A 20,772-nucleotide genomic window follows, 5' to 3' on the forward strand; every position below is an offset into this window, starting at 1 on the left:
ATAATAGATCTGCTTTAATCCCTTTATCAGGAGGCAATCTGAGCTTTCTTTGAGTGGGTACGCCAAATTGTATTGCATTGAGACTGTGTAACATGATAATAATACTAATAATGAAATTAGACATATATAACGGAAGTCTTGTGGTCGCTATGGGAACACAAATGATAACTCGGTTGGCAGTTTTTCAAAATATGATTTTAGCTCAAAAAGTCTCCATAAAGAAAAAACATCTGTCGTGTCTGTCATTTTATTTCTTGTAACTCATTCGCTTGTTGTTGTCTGATATTGATGTGTTTTATGTAACAGCTTGCACAGAAGTTACACCCAGACTAACAAATACCTGCTCATTCACTGTTATCGCTATTTCTCGGTCATCAGCACACACGACTGTTACTGCAACATCTCACACACATATTTGTCAGAACATTTTATTGACTTACATTTTATATCTCAAAGATTACCTCAACCAAAACATAACTGTACTCGTAACGCTTAAACCAAGTCGATGCCATTTTTACACATATACACGTTAGTGATTTACTGATGTGAAGATGCACCCAAGCAGCTCATCCTGACATAGAGATGAACCAGGCTTTCATCTGTCAATGTAGAAACAGCACACACGTCAACAACCCGTCTCCACAAACAGAATGCTAGAGGTTTTTGTGGACTTTAAGATGTATCTTCATGTTGGACTTTTGGGAAAACGTCTTGTGACATGTTAAACACTTGTGAGGTTTCTCTCCTGTGTGTGTCCTCATGTGTTTCTTCAGTCCTGAACTACAGTGGAACGATTTGTCACACTGTGAGCAAGAATAGGGCCTCTCCCCGGTGTGGGACCTCCGATGCACTGTCAATTGTACCGCTGTGGCGAAACCTTTTCCACAAGAATCGCACTGATAAGGCCGCTCCCCTGTGTGAGTGCGCGAATGCACCAGCAAGGCCCCGGAGCTACAAAAAGACATGCCACATGTGCTGCATAGGTACGGCTTCTCTTTCTTATGCATCCTGAGGTGCACAGTGCGCGGATACAACTGTGTGAATGTCTTGTCGCAAAACGTGCAGGCGTACGGACGCTCACCGGTGTGAATGCGCACATGAGACTTCAAGACGGCATTCGTCAGGAACCTCTTGTCGCAGTACGAGCAGGCAAACGGCCTTTCTCCGCTGTGACGTCGCAGATGAACTGTGAGCAAAGCCTGAGAACTGAATCTCTTCTCACAAAGGCTGCAAGCGAAGGATAGGACTTTAGGTATAGAGTGAATAAGGAGGTGTTGATTCAGGTCTTTTTCTCTTTTGTATGACTTGTCGCACTGAGCGCACTTGAATGGTCGTGCTGAAGAGTGAACAATGTGGTGTTTTTTCAACGAGGAACGAGATGCAAAAGTCTTGCCACACTCCAGGCAGATGTTTTGATCGGCTCTTCTGGAGTTCTCGCTGACATCGGCTCTGCCTGTCAGTGGCTGGTTCATGCTCTTTTCTGACGGCTGCTTGTTTCGTCTCAGATTCAGATGTTCATTCACTCCTTCCGCTGAGCACGTGTCCGGCTGGAAAGCGGCTTCACCAGCTGCATCTGCCAACACGAAGCAACAGAATTAGTAAATTCACTCAACAGGATCTACATGCCAAGTGACTTCATAGCCAATGCCTGCACCGTGGTAAGAATATTTTTGCAGATTATCTGGAAAATCGAAAGATGCTCACCATCATCATCTGCAGCACCAGCTTCTTCATAACATGAAGACGAAGTGAGAGGTGACAGCCCGTGCTCGCGCAGCCCAGAGTTCAGATTAGTTTCAGTGGAACTGTCGTCAGTCTCTTCATCATCATCACAAATGTATTCTTGCTTCAGTGTCTTCGGTTCTGTCTTTTCTTTGCTGTCTGCACGTCCCCCGTCCATTTTTTGATAAGTATGGTCTTCAGTTTCCACTGAAGTTTGTTTGGACGCGAGCGTGGAGAGGATAGTGTTAGACATGAAAGTGAATTCACCTGACAGACAGAGATAATGTTCATGTTAGAGGTGAAATTCTATGTAAAACGCCCAAGAGCATTCACCCACTATTTATTTAACTTAGAAACATAAAATGTGTTGTTTCCATTCTCAATTTAATTCACTGTCATTTTATATTCTGTGGTAATTCTAACAGATTATACGTTGGGTATTAGATGCGAGTGGGATTGGCAAAAAGCACATTGTATCAGTGAAAAAGGTCTTTGTAGCTGGGAGAAGTAAAACAAACAGATTCTTACTTTTGGTTAACTTTGTCCGCTCCTGTTGGTGCTGCAAAATCCTCTTCAGATCTTCAGGGTCAGAGACAAACTGCTCAAACTTGTAATCATGAGAAGAAACGTCAAACATGGTGGACACCTGGAAGAGAAGAGTGGGCGGATTTTAAACACAAAGCTTCTCATGTCTTTGTCATTTGATGTAGTGATGATGAAGAAATAGCCATTTCAGCCCCTGCAGAAACATTTTACTCTGCTGGCCATCACTGCACAGTGGGAACTAAGGCAGCAATGGCTAATTACCTAGAATTGATTCATCAGCCAGCATTTGGGGATCGAGTGGATGGACGGTCGGCTGGATGGTCAGTTTATCTTCACTCTGCTGCCTACCTGTGAAAAACTGGGTACTGGGAGGAACTCCTCCAGTCGGCAGAAGAATTCCCACACCAAGTCCTGCAGCGCCGTATCAAAACGAGCTCCATACTGTACTGAGAAGACCTCCTTTGACAGGAAAAACACAAAATCATGAAACACCATCATGTCTCAAACAAAACGAGGATAAACAATCATTTCACAGACAAACACGTGAGAAAGATGCACTGAACAACCTGAAAAACGTTGGAGTAAAACTCACCTTGAAATATTTGTCTTTTTCAGTTTGGTCTCTCAGCAATGTCTGAACCTGCTCCACAAATACTGACTTTGAAATCTCCACCTCTCCATTTTGGTCCTGTCATGAAGCCCAAGACAAGTTTATTTACATGCATTAGCAACAATAATACTAATAATAATTATCTTTATTTGTGTAGCACCTGTCATCCAACAAATGTCGCTTTACAACAAAGAAATCACATGCACTAAATGCTTCACATAAAAAAAAGAATGAACATAAAACGTGTTGGGCCCAGGCCAAAGCTGCCCACGAAAAACACCGTTATGGTGTTGAGTGTACATTTTGACATGTAAAAACATCCTGCCATCAGCATTTCCTGCTGTACCTCTTCATGCGTGTGGTTCACTGTCCTCTGCTGGAAGCGGCTCAGATGATCCTGGATCACTTTACAGTCGACCGTATCCATCCTCTTTAAGACTTCAAGGACCAGCTGAAAAACACAAAATGAAACCTGTATGCTTAACTTTCAAAATAAAACGAATGCTTCATTTTGACAGACTTGACAAAAAGGGCTTTACTTGTTTACCCTGCATCCAAAAGCAGAATCTTAAACATTAGAGTAACACATTATTAACCAGGTTCTGTTTATGAGAAAAGTCTTAATGAAGCAATAGTTTGTAATAATTCTGTTCAACCACATGGTGACAGGATGTTTTGGATAAAGATGTGAAAAGGGGATTTGATGGGAACATGTGATCTTGCACTTTTGAAGGTGTGCAGGCCAACAGTAAGTCTGTAATAATTTAATTAACTTTCTGGTGTAATCATCACAGGCCCAGCTGGCATTTTCCTTTTCATTTCTCAACTCCACTTTGCTTTCTCTCCACATATAATGAATGGCAAAAGAGCCACAAATGGTCTCAATACCCTCATTCACTCACCCGAGCTCTCAGTCCAAGGATTAGCTGAGACTTCTGTTTATAGTTCAGAAGCTCTGGGACCATCTCTGTCACTAAGGTGATGAATTCGGCCAGTTTGTCATACTGGTCTACATTTCGGTCCTGGGCCACCTGCCACATGCAGGCAGACATCAGCCTCAGTGGAGGAACCAGGAGGTGCAGGGATGACAGAGGAAGATGAGGATCTAACAGTGGATGCAAGCAGTGAAACAAACACCAGATTATTAACTTGTGCAGTCTCAACCACACCCTGCTCCTGAATAAGGGACATCAATCCTTTAATCTATTAAATGTCAGAAAATAGTGCAATATGACCATTGTGATTTTTGAGGTTGCTTGTTTTGTCCACTCAATGGTCAAAATCCTTGGACTTGGATTCACAGTGATGTTACATATCAGGATAGAAAGATAACCATTGCATGTAGCATAATTTAGTTTTATTAGACAGAAAGCATTTAATCAGTACTCCGAAGCAGAAGGTGGCGCTAGTCAGGTTAATAAGGTGGTTGACAATCGTGTATCTTCCTGGCCAACAGGGGGCGCTGTTTGTTTAACGGAAGCCGCCTTTAGTGACACTAGTCCACCCTGTATCTAAACTTAACGGGAACTATGTTTCGACTAAATTCAGCTCTAGTTTATTGCGGCCCAAGCAGAACTGCTAATAACCGTTTAATGTTACTGAATGAATAACATAACCTCTCTGAAATACGTAGTTACAAGCATACTCGGTATAGATACAGACCTGGAGTCTCGGCCATTTTCAGGAGCGCGTTCGTTAGCTTAGCTTTGCTCACCGTTGCAGCCAGTTATTTAGCTGGTAACACAGTTAAGAGCTTGTCAGTCAACTTGTCCGTTTTATTCATAAGACTGTACATCCTCCCCAAATGGTTTTCAGGTTCGTGAGTCCTGGTTCACGTTTTAGGCAAAAACGAAAAAAAAAGTCGTTAGCTAGCACTTCCGGTTCCCCGTTTTCAAAGTAAGAGGGTAACTCAGTGAGCCTGTCGCAAGTAAACACCTCGTTTTCCCGTCTTAAGGAGAATGGAGAGCAATGGACTGCTTGGCAAGTAGTTGCATACATTTTTGGCTCAAATAACAACTTTTTATTCGTACCTATACACGCAAAGGTTGACAAATTAAAAGAAAAACAGTGTCTTGTCAGATAAGCAAGATGAGGAAAATAGTTTTACAAAATTGTCGTCCTCCTTCAAAGACGAATAATCTGTCTAATAACGAATAATAAAAGTCTTTATTTTGTTTATTCACTTTAAACAGCCATTCTGCATAACCGGTACTTTTACTGTTTATTCTTCTGCACTTAGGTTACACTTTGAACCTCGGACATCAGTGTCTTTGTACGGAGCGGCAGAGCAGCTTCGGTGCTGCTGTTGCTCTCCACCCCCTCTGTTGGTATATTGAAGGCCATAGCATTTGATTTGCATCATTTTAATACTGAAACCTTGCAGTGACTTCTTGCATGGACTTGTTATTACTGCTGTAATAAGCATCAGGCTCGCTGCTCAAACTCAAAGTCACTCTAGACACATTTTAGGTGGAAAGATTGTTTTATGACAGAAGTCAAGCTGGAATGCTTTGATGGACCTCACTAACGAGTCCCAGGTCATCCTGCACATGTGTTTCATCAGCATAAAAGGCTCATACACATGAGCCTTTTAGGCGATGGGTGTATGGTGTAACATTATGACCACATTCCTAATATTGTGTTGGTCCCCCTTTTGCTGCCAAAACAGCCCTGAGCCATCAAGGCATGGACTCCACTAGACCCCTGAAGGTGTGCTGTGGTATCTGGCACCAAGATGTTAGTAGCATATCCTTTAGGTCCTGTAAGTTGCATGGATCAGACATGTTTATCCAGCACATCCCACAGATTGGATTGAGATCTGGAGGCCATGTCAAAACCTCAAACTCGTTCTTGTGCTCCTCAAACCATTCCTGAACCAGTTTTGCTTTGTGGCACGACCCATTATCCTGCTATCCTGCTTTGAATGCAGGACCCAAGGTATATACACGAATCAGGCATAACACTATGAAAGGGTGTACATGGTCTGCAACAATACTTAGGTTGGCGGTACGTGTCAAAGTAACATCCACATGGATGCAGGACCAAAGGTATATACTGTATATATATGAACAAATTAATAAACAATTATACACAATGAAATTTACTATGTGCAGGTATTTCTGTTGACAGTGAATATTCCTGTTAAAACTGCACTATTGGATGATAAATGGCCAGTCAGTGGATGTTTTGGCATCAGAGGGTTAGTGTCACTTTATGACTGCTCAGTGTTCATCAGGGTAACGACTTGTGGGAAGAAACAGTTTTTGTATCTGGTTGTTTTGGCATTCAGTGATCCGTGGCGCCCACCAGAGAGAATTTGGAACAGGTTGTGTCCAGAATGTGAGGGGTCTGCAGCGATGCTTCCTGGCTGTTTCTTCAGTCTGGCGGTGTGTAAGGTCTGAATGGAGGGCAGGGTGGTGCCAATGGTTTTCTCAGCACTCTTGGTAGTCCTTTGCAGTCTGCTCCTGTCCTGTTTGGTGGCAGACCCAAACCAGACAATGATGGATGTGCACAGAACAGACTGGATTATTCCTGTGTAGAACTGGATCAGCAGCTGTAGAGGCAGGTTGAACCTCCTGAGCTGATGCAGGAAGTACATCCTGTTTTGCAGCTTCTTGGTGATTGAGGCTGTTTGAAGTCCACCTTAGGTTGTGGGAGATTGTGTGTGTCTGGCTTGGTTATACAGGATTCTGCAGCTGGCCTCCTTAGCCTGGCAAAACTGCCATTGTTGTGGTATGTGCGGTAAGGTTTTAGTTGGCACACAAAAGTCCTCACAAAAACTAAGATGTCACATGCCAGTGAGTTCATCCAGAGGGAGTCTGGATGTTTACATAACAGAAACATACTTGCTTTGCTGTGTATGTCATTTTAGTTACATTTTGAATGCAGGACCTATTCTTGTAATGCAGTATTTTTAAATTGTGGTATTGCAATACTTGCAACACGTCCCCCACCTCAGCATGGATACACACAACCCTCTCCTCCAGCTGGTCAGACCATTGCTGAGTCAATGGCGCCATCTAGTGTCGCGAGATCTGCATAGCCGGGTTGATCCGGTCTTCGTCAGCCAACCAGGAAAGAGGGCTTGCCGTGATCTGGACTGAGGCGGATGAGACCAGAACCCTTTGTTCTATGTCTCCTCCCAGTGCGAGAATAAAATCAAGAGTCCGTGAACGCGTCTTTCAGAACCGCGTGTTGTGGGTTGGCGATCGACGATGGATGTTATATTGATTAGAAATTAGCAGAGTTAATTTATGTGTTTATCTTTGTTTTCCTGATCGCCGCAACCCGAGAGAGACATCTGGACGGTTTTTTTTTTGTTTGTTTTGTTTTCTGTCAGCTGCTAAATGGAAGTGAACCGCGGGGCTGACAGTGGAAGCAGTCGAGGTGCGTGTACCCGAATGAAAAATCCGTCTTATAATGATCCCTGATCGCTGTGTGCTCACCTGCGAGTTTACAGCGACCTGAACACAGATCATGGAGATTAATTGCTTATATTCCGCATAATAGTCCTGCAGCTTTTCTATAATCACAAGGAGCTTATGAGCATCTCAGGTGCTGGCTTTTCTCCATCACTCCATCGGGCTGGTTGATGTGGTTGAATAGTTTCTTTTTATTTATTATATTTCTCTCTCTCTCTTTTTTTCCCGAAGCTTCCTCTATCCTGAGGCTGCCAAAGATCCACCGGGCTGCTCGGTTGTAGATGCGAGTTTGTTTGGAGTTTGATGGATGCTGTTGTTAGTGCAGAAGCCGGCACCTTGCCACTATAAATCAAGTTCACTTATACATACTGTGCTCTTAGTCAGCACGTAAAATGTCAGGTGGATTTGTCTCAGGCTGCTTGTTGAAGTGATGATAAGTCATATGCACAGCAATTTAAGCAAAGTGCCACCAAAGTGGGCCAATTTAGAATAATCTTCCTTGTCTAAACAACAAAATTCAGCTTATTGCATATAAAAACTACAGCAGCCTGTCTCTTCCCGAGCAGACTGTGGTGAAGAAGCCAAAACACGTTATAAGCAAATGCAATGATTAATAAGAATGTAATAATCTGAGCTGATGGCTGTAACAGAACAATAAGACATATTTTAAAGCAGGTGCATTTTTGAACAGCTGCTGTGCATGTTTTTCAGTGCAAACACCTGAAAACTCATACCTGTGGGTTCGAGAAGCTACATTATTTATCCATCAGTCCTTTATGGGAGTGCCATTGGGTTTCATATTTTCTTGATGTTTTAGTTTTTCACATTGATATAGACCGATCAGGCATAACATTATGACCACCGGCCTAATATTGCATTGGTCCCGCTTTTGCCCTGATCTGTCAAGGCATGGACTCCACTAGACCCCTGAAGGTGTGCTGTGGTATCTGGAACCAAGATGTTAGCAGCAAGGGACAGGAGCAAAGCAGGAGCATATAACTGGGACACTAACAGGTAGCAGAGTGTAAGATGTGGCAGATCTGAGTCTTTGTAGGAGTCTTGATTACAGGAGAGGATGCAGCTGGAGAAGCTCTGATCCGGCACACCTGTCTCGGGGGGGGGCACAGGAGGTCACTGCAGATCAAATGACGTTCATAGGGCACATATATCACTTACAGTGTAATTTCACTTTGTAATATTATTAGATATTGTGATGCATTTGTGGAAAGTCAGTTGAGAAACTTGCTGAAAAATCAGTTTCACCACAGATCCATTTAGTAGCTGTTAGCAGAGTTTACAGGCTCAGACAGACGAGGCAGGAGGCGGAAAGCAGTTTAAACAGTTTTAATCAACAATGAGCAATGAATGAGTTCGGGGGAGGCAGAGTCTGTTGTCCTGAGCTGGAGTGTTCGCAGATCCAAGTTCTTCAGTCAGAGCAGACCGACATTTTATGGCCTTAGGGTTGCTGATGGAGTCAGTGATGAAAGGGCCCAAAACCCGGGGAGATAACTTTCTAGAATCAGTCTTAAGTGATATGTTTTCAGAAGAGAGCCAAACTTTCTGACCTGGTTTAACTCGGGAGCCTCTCTACAGTCGTGGTCGGCGATCCTCTCGTTCTCCTCATTGGAAACCCTCCCTGCTGATGCACTGTGTTTCTCTGTGGATGACAGGCCTGATCAAACTGTTTTTCATTGTCAGCCACATGAGACGTTACCTGACTGTTGGTGTTTACCTCCTCACTTTGTCTTCAGGTAATGTTCTCCCAGTCCACTATCTACGCCTCCTGGCCCCACCCTTGCAGCTTTTATCAGCTGCAGTGTGGCAAGTAGTGCAGCAGGGACTTGTGGATCACTATGGGATGCTGGAGGAGTTTGTTACCATGGTGACCGAGCTGGTCCCAGAGCTGATGAGCTACAGTCAGAGGGCTCAGCTCATCCTGGGACTCAGGGCCAGGGTGAGTAATATTCAGTGTTTGAGGTGCTTTTTTTAGCTGTCTGTCTCTGTTGTTAATAGTGTTAATAGTGTGTGTGTGTGTGTGTGTGTGTGTGTGTGTGTGTGTGTGCGGACATGTTCAGCTTGTCCTGGAGATGTGTCGAGGTGAGCACCCAGTGGACATGCAGACCATTCAGCCACATCTGGACAGAATTAAAGCTCCAGTAAGCACTGCCAAGGACCACCATGTAAGTAACCATGTCACCATGTTTCTCTGAGTCATTGGTGATTAAGTCACATGTTCAAAGCCTGTTTGTAATGCAGAGAGTACAGTTGTTTTCTTGGGTGTATCATCTGCAATGAAAGAGATAATACATAGTTCATTACACTGCTGTAAAATCTGTACAATACAGCCACAGGTGTGCTCAAGTGTGCGTTTCCCTCTCCCTTGATTTGAGCATTTTTGTGTTCACATTGTTTCTGTGTATAACAGGCAACCATCAACCAGGTGGAGGAATCTGAGGTGAACTTTGTGGAGTTGGTGCATTCATTACTGGAGGATCCTTCTGAGAGAAAATTCTTCTTCCAGGTGATCTGACACTCACTCCTTAATGTGTTGTTGTGCTTTTGTTTTTAGCTGAGCAGGAAATGCTTTTTTGCACATCCAACACAATATTCTCTCCAGGTGACGCCAGTTTTTAGGATCTGATTTTGGTCTGGTGTTCGTTGCGTTCCCGCTGTGATACAGTTTTGTTCTGTTCTGAGACCATTTCAGGAGTGCAACGTTTTGCCTGCCCGACTGTTTGGCCAGATACCAAACAAAGATTTGTATTTACATTTAAAATCATCAAAGGCACAGGAAGGAGCAGAAAACAGGAAGAGATTAACAAGGGACTGTGAATGGCCCTGTGATTACACGGGCCTCTCCAACAGCAGGAGAATTGCACCTCCGCCATGTCCGGGGTTTAGCCTCCAAAACCACCAAACCTCCAAAATTTCTCAGAGTGGGATTAAAAGCAAAAGAATCCAACCTTGCTGCTGCACCAACACATCAACTACTTTACTCAATATGTGTCTGAACACATATCTTCACCCCTCACCCTGGGACACTCCTCTCCTACTTTTATAGTCAATGCAGGATGACATAACACGTCATGTACGTAGTAACAAAATCTGAACACAAGTGGTCGGCTGGACACCTTGGACACGTGCGACACACACAGGTGTGAACAGTCACATGTCTTGGCAGTCCACTTGTGATCGGATCACCTGAGACGCACGTTGACGCCAGGTGTGAACGGGCTCTCTGTCTCTCTTTCTCATTAACAGGAAATCTTCCCTGTATATTTTGGCTCAAAATATGATGCAGCCCTTGAGATGCTGGTGTGGGAGTTCATATCAAGACTGGAGGAGCTGCTGCCAGTTCCAGACTTCACACAGGTGCCATGTTTCTGTGAGCTTAGCGCACGTTATCAGCCAATTACGTCATAATAGTAATAATAATAATAATACTCCTCCTTTGTGTTATACATTCTTCAACCGACTTGTGGTAATTCAGATATTTAAATTGCTCTTAATCGTGTATCTGTTTATTTGTTTAGTAATTAAGTAATGGCTGTATTGGCATGAAATATGTTGTGCACACAATTTTCAAATGAGCACATGTCTTTTCATAGCCACACTGCTGCCAACATTCATACTTATATAACAGGTCATAGTTCGGCTACTGCTCTGTCCTTATTTTGTTAACCTGCCCACTGCAGTGTTGATGTGAAATAAGCTCCTACCTGGGGAGGTTATCCGGCCCTGTGGGGGGTCTGCGCTGCTTGTTTTGCCTCTGTGTTTTATCTCACCATGAAAATAAACCAAATGCAGCACAGGCAAGTGTATTACCAGGAAACCGCTCTGGCATTATTCCAAACTGAATAGCTTTTTTCAGGCTGATTGTGGCCCATAGGCCCAGTGCAGGGCCTCATCTGTCTGCACCACTGACCCAGAGACAGATTTAGAGGAGGGTTAACAGGGCACAGGTGCAACACAGCGTCCCAGTGGATTGCTTCCTCCTCCCTCCCCCTCCTCACCAAGCAGCAGCAGCAGCAGCAGAATGGCAAAATAACAGTCAGATTATCACATAGTATGAAGTAAAAAATCTCCTTAAACAGCTCTAATGTGTTTCACACTAATTTCTAATGTGGGTCGACAAGATTGCACCAGGTTCTAATGTGATGCTCCTCATACTTCTGGCAGTAAACGCAACCTAACGTATGCATGTTGAGGAAGATGCCCATTAAGATAACTTATTTTTTTATCTGAACTCACTGTGTGTCACTTGGTAAAGCCGCTAACTTGATGTGTCTTCTCAGCTGGCAGCTTTGCTCAGAGACACACCGTCATTCCTAGACGACTGTTTGCAGTCCTTTTTCCCACCAGAGGACATGAAGGCTGTACTCGAGCACCACAGAAACCTTGGCCATTTTGAAGAGAAAGGTACTGTCTGCCCCTGGATGTGTACTTAAACGAAGTCAACAAAATGAAAACAGTCAAAGTCAAAACAGAAGGCTGCAGGTGCAGACACAGACAGTCAGGCTGTACAAGGTTAAGGATATATGCAGGGCAAAAGGGCCCGGATCTGAGTGTGAGCTGAGTTAAGCAGAGAGACTAAGGAGATGTTCAGAGCGGGGGGGGGGGGGGGGGCAGCTCTGAGTTCGAAAGAGGTAACTGCAGGTCAGATGATGTTCAGGGGACTGATTTAACAGATTGTAGTTTAGACGACCCGAAACAATTGCTCAGGATTTAGCATTTTTGCTTTTTTTTCAGTCTCTAAGCAAAGATAATTTGCTGTAAGTTAAACCTAAGGTGACGATGCACTGAGAACAGCCATTTTTGTCATTACAGTTGGCTAAATTCACCATTTATTCTAATTAATTATCTTTTTTCACATTTGCAGATCCTAGATTATTACCTATGGATGACTGCATCCTCTCCTCCCTGTCTCTGCCTCCTGGGACCAAACTTGTCATGAACAACGCCTCTTGCTCACCCTCTCTCAAAGATTCAGACTCTCCGGAGCACAAAGAAAATCTCGACGCTCCCTTCAGCGCGAGCAGCCTGGAGAGGGCAAGACAAAGACCGAAGGACACAAGAGACTCTGGCAGCTGGCAGCTGCAGGTTAGAGGCGGGAGCACTTCTCAGGAGAGGAAAGCGCAAAACACAATTAGTGCACGGCCATGTGATGAAACCATAGACCTCACAGCGTCTAATGAGACTGCAGACACAGACTCTGCAGCCGATGACGACAGCCAAAGCTTGAGGGGAGGGCGGGTGCTCAGGAAGAGGAGGCTGAGCGGAGGTGTGGACGTTCCCGCAAAGCAGCCTGCGGAGGCGACACCGTTTCTGTAAGATTACCAGAGATGTTTTGTTCATTTGTGAAACACAAAGAACATTCCCATCAGTTCAGTGGGCAGGCAGCACTTTTGTTTTTTGTTTTTTTCACACATTAGTGGAATGTCAGTGTCGGACTTGATCTAGATTTGAATATCTCAACAACTGTTAGATTGCCATGAAATTTGGTTTGGATCTCCTTGATGGATTGGTGCAAATTTTTTTACAGACATTCATTGTTTTCAGACAATTAAGCCCAATGACTTCGCTGATCCCCTGGCTTTTAGAAATGCTCTGACATTTGTGGTTTTGAGTAAAATGTATTGATAGCTGTTTGGATGGATTGCCATTAAATCTTCCCATCAGCCTCAGCTGTTCATTGCGTTTAGGGGTGAACATCAGCGTGTTAGCATTTAGCTCAGAGCAGCACTGTGCAGCATGCTGTCCACTCTTAGTTGTGTTGAATATCTGTTGCAGGTCGTGCGTGTCACTCCATGTACTTCTCGTCTTCTGAAAATACTGTTTAACATTCATTGTTTGTGCTTTGTGGACAAAGGGAGAGATATCACTTTAATTGGGTTGAAAAAGGTGAGTGAGCCAATCTGTTGATTTCATCTACTCAGTACTTTTCCACCTTTGCAGGGATTCGTCCATGGATGATGAGAATTCAGGTGAATCTCCTCTAATCTCGATATGGGGAGAATATACAGGTTTGTACAGTTAATGCATGTATCAGTTGATACTTGGATGTATCAGTCAGAGTTTAGGGCTTTGACTGACTCCTCTGGTTTCGTTTCAGACTCTCAGGAAGGTTCTTTCCCAGTTGTAACGGACACAAAAGTTCCCTGGTCAGACGAGGAGACACTCAATCTGCTCGACATCTGGGGGAAGGACTCGGTGCAGCGGGCTTTGAAGGGCTGCCTGAAAAACCGTCACATTTTCACTCAGATCGCACAGAAGATGGCAGAGAGAGGCTACATGAGAACAGTGGAACAGTGCCAGACCAGGATCAAACGACTGAAGAAATGCTTCCGACAGAATAACAAGTGGGTGTTAAATGAAATACCGTCGGTTCTTTTTGCTTGTCTCTCTGTCCAGTCATTGCAGTCTGTCAGATATCAAGTATTATTGTCACCTTAGATGTCACAGCTGTAATTTGTGGGAAAAAAATAATTGAAGTAAATGTCTGTTTCCTTTCCCCTGATCTGACACCAGAGGGAACTCCAGACTGGAGTATAAATTTTACGAGCAGCTGGAGCGGGTGCTCGGCTCCTCGGCCCCCTCAGCTGTACCCGAGGTCACCTACGATGTGGAGGAGGTCATCGATGAAGATGAGTCCCAAGATGGCGACGAGGACTTGCAGTTTCTTGGCCACACGAGCCATTTGGAAATCGGTACAGTGTCACGAAAACATGAAAAAATAAACACACGTTAACTATGACGCAGGGTCAAAGTACTATACGTGACAAACAATGTGATTGATATTTCAGGAACTCGCAGTGTTCCGTGGACAGACTTGGAGACGCTGGCCCTCATCAACACGTGGGGTGAAGACAAGATGCAGCAGGACCTGAGAGGAATGCACAGAACCGGACACATTTTCTCCGTCATATCCAACAAGATGGCCGCCCAGGGCTTCTCTCGAACACCAGAGCAGTGCCAAACAAGGCTTAAAAGGTTGAAGTCGACCTTCAGGCAGTGCTACCAAAACAAGTATGTATGCTCACAGCAAGAAACAGGGAAAGGGAACGCTGAAGATGCCGTTGAGTTACAGTGTTTGTTTGCCCTTCTTATTCCTCAATGCAGCATGAAGGGACGGGAGCATGTCGAGTGTAAGTTTTACAACGAACTGGGAAGAATTCTGGTGAAGGATTTCACTTCAGTGCCGCAGGTGGATGAAATGCCAGCAGAGCCTGAAGACAACGACTTTCCCTCCTTCTCCCATCAGGATATCGGTAAACACAAATGTTCTCTGCCGACCAGTGTTTTGAGCTTTTACCCTCAGGGAGGCGCTAGAGCCCCTAAACATGCATACAAGCTCCTCCTGTCAAATGCAGTTGAATGCATAGTCTTCCAGTGCCTCTTTCTCTTAGTAGAAACTACTGATAGGTTTTTTATCTGGGTTCTACATCTTGTCAAGTCAGTTCTGTTTTTGATGTCTGTCTTGTTTTATTCATCAATTGTTTAAGATGCGCGTTCAGTGATAGTTCAAATGCAGATTCATTAACGAGTTGTCGAGTTGGAGGTTTGGAAAAGAGGTTTGTTTGTGTTTCTCCAGAGTCTGCTGTGGGCATTCAGGAAGACAGGAAGAAAGTCCCCTGGTCGGACAAAGAGACCATCATCCTTCTGGAGATCTGGGGCGACCCGCAGGTAAAGGACAAAATCATAATGTAAATTATGCTTTTTACATTCACCTCACATCATCAGTTCCTTCATTTTTTGAATTTGATGAAAGGAAAATCCAAACTGCACGTGTCCTTCAAATGTGACCTGAAGCTGTGATCATGTAGAATTCTTCTGTTCAAAAACAAACTTGAGTGTCTGCAGCAACACAGAGCTCCAGCTGCACAGGCACCATTAAATTATCCTCACAGTGATAGATTGCTAGCCTGAGGAACCAAAGGGAATAACATGTTGGATGCAGGTGCATCATATGGGCCTGGCTGACTTTCAAATATCTTTTCTTCGTATGGCCACCTTTAATAAGATTTTCTACTACGTTTAGGTCCAGCAGAGCATGAGACGTTACCCGCACAACGGTCACATCTTCACCGAGATATCAGAGAAACTCTGCGCCAACGGCTACCCCCGCAGCGCTGAGCAGTGCCACACCAGGATCAAACGGCTGAAAGCAAACTACCGGCAGTGTCAGGAAAACATGAGGTAAAAGCTGCACGTGAGCATCCAGCTTGTAGATTGTGCTTTTGGCGTGTGTGTTAATACAGCTGCCTTCGCTGTCTGCAGCTCATGTGGGACCGACAGAGTCGACTTCAAATTTTATGATCTGCTGGAACAAATCCTGGACAAGCAGCCGTCAACATCCTCCACTGTGGTCACAGACTCCATTGAAATATCAGAAGACTCCAATGGTGAATCAGTGACTGAAACAGGTAAATAATAATAATTGATAAGCATGACTCAAGAATACACTATTCATTGATAGCAACAATCCTACAGTTTTACATTATTGTGACTGACGTGCAGCGTTCAAAACGGATCCAACGGACAACAAAAACTAAGAAAGTATTTCCCGCCAAGCTGGAACAAGTAGTCGATTAATCCGCCACAGTTTGGATAATTAATCAATTATTTAACAAATTTAACAGTACTGACCAATCAAATTTCCTGGCTCACATGACAGTAACTTGTGAAACTGGGCATTCAGACCACAACTAGTACAGACGGTGATAAGTGCTGTGTTTATATTGTAAGACGGGGAAATGAGCATGTCATCAGAAAAACCAGCACCGAGCTCGTGGTCAGATGAAGAAACCCTGGCGCTTATCGAGATCTGGGGCGACGAAGACGTTCAGAGGGCGCTGAGGGGTTTTGTCCACAACGGTCACGTTTACGCCGAAATTTCGGAGAGGATGCAAGACCTCGGCTACTCGAAAACCTCGGAGCAGTGCCGCTGGAAAGTGAAATCGCTGAGGAACAACTTTCGACAGTGCTACGACAAGAAGAAGTGAGATCAGTCTTTCTGTGTGTTTATCCAAATATAATCCAGTATGGCATGAATAGTTTATATTAATGTCTTTCACATGTTGTAGGTGTGGAAGAAGAGTAGATTACAGATTCTACAAGCAGCTGGAACAAATACTTGGACAGGAGGCAGTTTCTATTGATGAGTATGATGAAAGAGACGAACCAGCAGACCCTGATCCAGGTACAGTCATTTCACTTCTCCACGCAGCGGTAGAGGAAAGCTCCGTCAGATAAACAGTCAGTCAGTCTGTCCACTCCTGCATCCACCTGGAATAGGTACCGACGGCGTGAACACCGCGTGGACGGAGCAGGAGACGGTCGCTCTGGTTGAGGTGTGGGCAGCGGACGACGTGCAGCACAGCCTGAAAACCTGCGTCCGCAACGGGCACATATTCGCCGACATTTCGCTGAAAATGGCCGCCGTGGGATACCTGCGGACGGCGGAGCAGTGCCACTGCCGCATCAAGAGGTTGAAGAAGACTTACAGGCGATACTGCAACAGCCGGAGGTAAATGAAATGGATGAGTGATGTTTTTCATTCAGCGGTCAGCAGGTCCGCTGCTTCCACCCCAGCAGACATGTTTCCCAGCTCACCTTTGATTTCCGTTTTCCAGAAATGGAGGACGGCCGGCAGCGTTTCGATACTTCGACCTGCTGGCTCCGGTGCTCGGTGATAACTCTGTGTATGCTGACGTGGACAGCACCGCTGCTGACGCCACCATGCAACCCATGATGGACGAGGATCCAGACATGTGTAGGTTTAAATACAATCAATCATCCATCACAGCTTTGGGTTGCTGTCACTGTGCTGATACTATGAAAATTTCAACAATTACAACTCGATAACAAATCCATTGTTCATCCACTTAGACGAGCAACCTTCATCCAACCACCTCCTGGCCGACCTGAGCAGGAAGATGCCGTGGTCGGAGCAGGAGACTCGCACCCTGCTGGAGATCTGGGGTGAAGACACCGTCCAGCTCACCCTGAAGGGCTGCCTGAAGAATCGCCACGTGTTTGAGTACATCTCTGAGAAGATGAGTGACCGAGGATTCATAAGGACCACAGAGCAGTGCTACTCCCGCATCAAGCGCCTTAAATATGGCTTCCTCCACGAAAAGTAAGTGATAACGAAGCGTGTTCTTCTAAACATACTTAGACCTCTGGGTTTTGGTATCGACAGCCATCATCATGAGTCTGTTTTGTTAGATTAGAAAAGAAATTGTAGGCAATCAATCCCGTCTACTCTTAACCAGGCAGGATTCAATACTGGAATGTTAACCTCAGGCCGTGAATGCAGGTGACAGTCTTGTAAAATTTATCAATGTCTCTGAGCTTTTCCTTTGTAGCATCATTTATGTCCAATCTAAAGCAAATAGGTTCAGGAAACAGAATTTCAGAGCTTGTTCGAAAACAGGATTTTGATGGATTAGCGTAGCCAGCTAATAACAGGTTGCACATTTAAATGTACGTCTGTCTGCCGGTAACTAACTTGTCAGCTGCTTCTTTTTTTTTTTCCGTCTTTGAATTCAGGGAGGATTTTAAATTCTTCAGCGAGATGGACGAAATCTTCAGGAGGGAGCCGAAAGTGGACAGCTCAGTCCCAGACACGTCAGTCACAGATGAGCTGGAGGACTACACGTTAGCGCCTGGTCCGACGAAAGGTGAAACATCAAGAAAATTACATCTGGACTGTAGATCAACACTCACTAATTAACACAGTAGAGAGAGAGGCATCAATCTTTCATCTGCCTCTAGACAGAAGGCATATAAGCATAGATCTCATAGATCTCATTAGTCTAATTATCCTATATAGTTTTTTTAATGTGAGACGTCCACTCTGTTAGTAGCCTCAGGTACCCAGTGGGCGTCTGACAACTCCAAGCTGCCCTGGAGCGACGGGGAGACCGAGGCCCTGCTGGACATATGGGGGAGCGAGGAGATCCAGGAGAACTTAAAGGGCTGCACCAAGAACAAACACATCTTCATCCAGATCTCTGAGGTCATGGCCAGCCAGGGCTACATGCGCACCCCCGAACAGTGTCAGACCAGGATAAAGAGACTGAGGGCCAATTTCCGACACTTCCTCCAAGGCAGAAAGTGAGTCCCTCTGTTCGTTGTTGGGGGATGAGCGGGCGGCATAACGTGGGTAGATCATGCTGTAGGTGTTATCATGTACATTCTTAAAACTGTCTCCAGGCATGTTTTAAACCTCATAACGTTTGATTCACTGCTGTTGTGCACATTGAGTTGTGGCAAAACCTTCTGTCTCCTAACAAGCTCTGAAATTCTGTTTCCTGTTTCCAGAGGAGAGAAACAGGAATGCAAGTTCTTTGACCAGTTGGTGCAGATATTTGGCAGCAAGTATGTAATAAACTCTGACCCCCTGGCTGACGATACAGCCGATGGCGTAGGTAAGAAGCCTCACTGCCTGGCTGTTGTCCATCATGGCAGCTGTATGCAGTGGTTTTATCAGCTGGATGATGCTTGATTTAGAACTGATTGACCTCTTGTTATTGTTATTATCTGACTTGCTTTGTCATGTAACAGATTCATCAGTTATCTTCAGTTTGATTCCTGTTTCAAAAGTTAGAAGTCATGATCGAACTGTGCACCTTGTTTACGTTGCTTCCATTAATATCACTTTGGCGCTTGTGCAGCAACCTTTAAAGGAAAAGGTCAACATTTTGGGAAAACCATTCAGAAACCTTTATGCTGAGAGTTAGACAACAAGATCCATACCACTTTTATTTCTGTAATATATGAAGCTTATCTTAATTAGCATAGCATAAAGACTGGAAACAGGGGGAAGCAGCCAGCCTGACCTGGTCCACAGGGATGAAATCTGCCTCAAATTAAACAAACAAGATATAGTGGGTTAATCAATGAGCATTAGAGATGCTTTGACAGAGCCAGGTTAGCTGTTTTCCATCTATCTCGGGTTTTTAATGCCAAACTAAGCTACCCGGCTGCTGACTACCTACATTGTTAACACACAAGCTTAAGAGAGGTATCAATTCTCAAAATGTCAAGTATTGTCTACATGAATGACTGCAGAAATAAGAAATCCAAAGAGTGAAGATCACTAACTTGCTTACCAAACCAGCTAATTTAAATTCCTGTTTTGAAAGTGCTGTACAAACTGTTTATAAGTCATATCCATAATTCAATATCTGCACTTTGTCTGATGCAGAGACCTGAAACTGTCCATCATCACAGAGGGACATCACAAAGACACAGCAGCTGCAGACTGACGGAGGAGCATCCAGGAGCAGAACATGCAGAAACTGTGATATTAACGGCCGTGCTGTGCAGTAGTTTACAGACGACAGAGTGCCTGTCCAGGCTCATTCAGATCTATGTTTGCCTCTGTATATACTTCAGATACTTCAGATACTCTGTACACACAGACCTGCTGCTGCAGTTCTCTGTGTGTATGTGTGTGTGGGTGTGTGTGTGTGCGCGTGTGTGTTCCTCCACCAGAGTGTCTTTGGGATTATTACAATAGAGCCATGACACTAAAACCAGGAAGCTCAGGGCTCAATTGACAAAAAACTCGACATGGAGGGAGTCACAAAATGCCGTTCTCCTACAGAAAACATGTTTTTACCCGTGTTTAATTATTTTGTACTAGAACTAAAAGTGAGTGACTCGAAGCACACGCAAAAAAGAAACACACGCAAGGCCTCTATAACTGTAACCACAGTGTACATTTGCTTTTTCATCTTAATTCACTCGTCAAATCTTCTGTATTTGCACTTTGTTTATAATGTCTGGAACCCAAATGGTGAAAGTTTAATTCATGAAGTTTACTCTTTTTTTTTTTTACACGGTATAAATTGATCTTGTCCAGAATTTTATTTATTTAAGTTATTATTTATGTATGTGTTTTGCAGTTAACTCTAAACATGTTCCACTTCAAGCTTTATTGAAGCACATTTTTCCAGAAAGATGTAGAGGATTTGTCACATCCATTAAAAGAAACTTGAAGTGTTTGATTGAGAATCTGTTCCTGCGGTTTGTTGTGTTTTTATTTATTTATTTTATGAAAAGATTGTTCACAAGTGTTGAAGATTGTGGGCCCGACACTCAAGCCACAATGGAAACAAAACAATGATAAACAGAAGTGAAATAGCACAATCAGAGCATGACATTAAAGCTTTGGTGCGTTCAGTGTGTGGTGAGACCAGGTCTTTGTGAACTCAGGTTACTGTCCTACAGTAATACAGTCTGTACTATCTCTGCCTCACCCACACAGACTCTAAATGATTTACTGCTGTTTACATCAACTGCAGTCAGCCAGAGGTTCCTGCTCTGTTTGTATTAGATTAGTGGAAGTGTAATGAAGGGAAATCAAAGGGGGATTGCTGGGAAACGGCTTCCCTTCACAAGGCCATAATTTTGATGTAGTGTTATCTGTTTAGTTGAGACATGGCTGTGAGTCCCACACTGGTC

General features: G+C 44.2%; 2 protein-coding genes across 6 annotated transcripts; one reads left to right on the forward strand and one right to left on the reverse strand.

Annotated features, from left to right (window-relative positions):
- Nucleotides 1-232: 232 nt before the first annotated feature.
- LOC143314986 (uncharacterized) lies at nucleotides 233-4,811 on the reverse strand. Its single transcript, XM_076722369.1, has 8 exons — nucleotides 4,541-4,811; nucleotides 3,781-3,983; nucleotides 3,225-3,329; nucleotides 2,861-2,956; nucleotides 2,617-2,727; nucleotides 2,251-2,368; nucleotides 1,705-1,989; nucleotides 233-1,573 (listed from the first exon to the last, which is right to left on the reverse strand). The coding sequence occupies exons 1-8, from the start codon at nucleotides 4,554-4,556 to the stop codon at nucleotides 654-656; spliced, it is 1,854 nt and encodes a 617-aa protein (XP_076578484.1). The 5' UTR covers nucleotides 4,557-4,811; the 3' UTR covers nucleotides 233-653.
- A 2,222-nt stretch (nucleotides 4,812-7,033) lies between these two features.
- LOC143314985 (uncharacterized) lies at nucleotides 7,034-20,326 on the forward strand. Of its 5 annotated transcripts, none has more exons than XM_076722367.1 (24): nucleotides 7,034-7,264; nucleotides 9,051-9,253; nucleotides 9,375-9,479; nucleotides 9,725-9,820; nucleotides 10,561-10,671; nucleotides 11,595-11,718; nucleotides 12,179-12,626; nucleotides 13,255-13,322; nucleotides 13,412-13,658; nucleotides 13,828-14,006; nucleotides 14,103-14,325; nucleotides 14,419-14,567; nucleotides 14,891-14,982; nucleotides 15,338-15,495; nucleotides 15,577-15,722; nucleotides 16,045-16,297; nucleotides 16,383-16,498; nucleotides 16,594-16,825; nucleotides 16,932-17,071; nucleotides 17,188-17,437; nucleotides 17,851-17,981; nucleotides 18,165-18,417; nucleotides 18,625-18,731; nucleotides 19,511-20,326. In XM_076722367.1, exons 1-24 carry the CDS (start codon nucleotides 7,225-7,227, stop codon nucleotides 19,516-19,518), a joined length of 3,879 nt encoding a protein of 1,292 aa, XP_076578482.1. In that variant the 5' UTR covers nucleotides 7,034-7,224; the 3' UTR covers nucleotides 19,519-20,326. The 5 variants fall into 5 exon arrangements, with proteins under 5 accessions (XP_076578482.1, XP_076578483.1, XP_076578478.1 ...); XM_076722368.1 differs by having other exon boundaries at nucleotides 7,062-7,264; nucleotides 18,168-18,417; XM_076722363.1 differs by lacking the exon at nucleotides 7,034-7,264 and having other exon boundaries at nucleotides 8,819-9,253.
- The last annotated feature ends 446 nt before the right edge of the window (nucleotides 20,327-20,772 follow it).

Source organism: Chaetodon auriga, chromosome 22 (assembly GCF_051107435.1).
Source record: "Chaetodon auriga isolate fChaAug3 chromosome 22, fChaAug3.hap1, whole genome shotgun sequence".
Lineage (NCBI taxonomy): Eukaryota > Metazoa > Chordata > Actinopteri > Chaetodontiformes > Chaetodontidae > Chaetodon > Chaetodon auriga.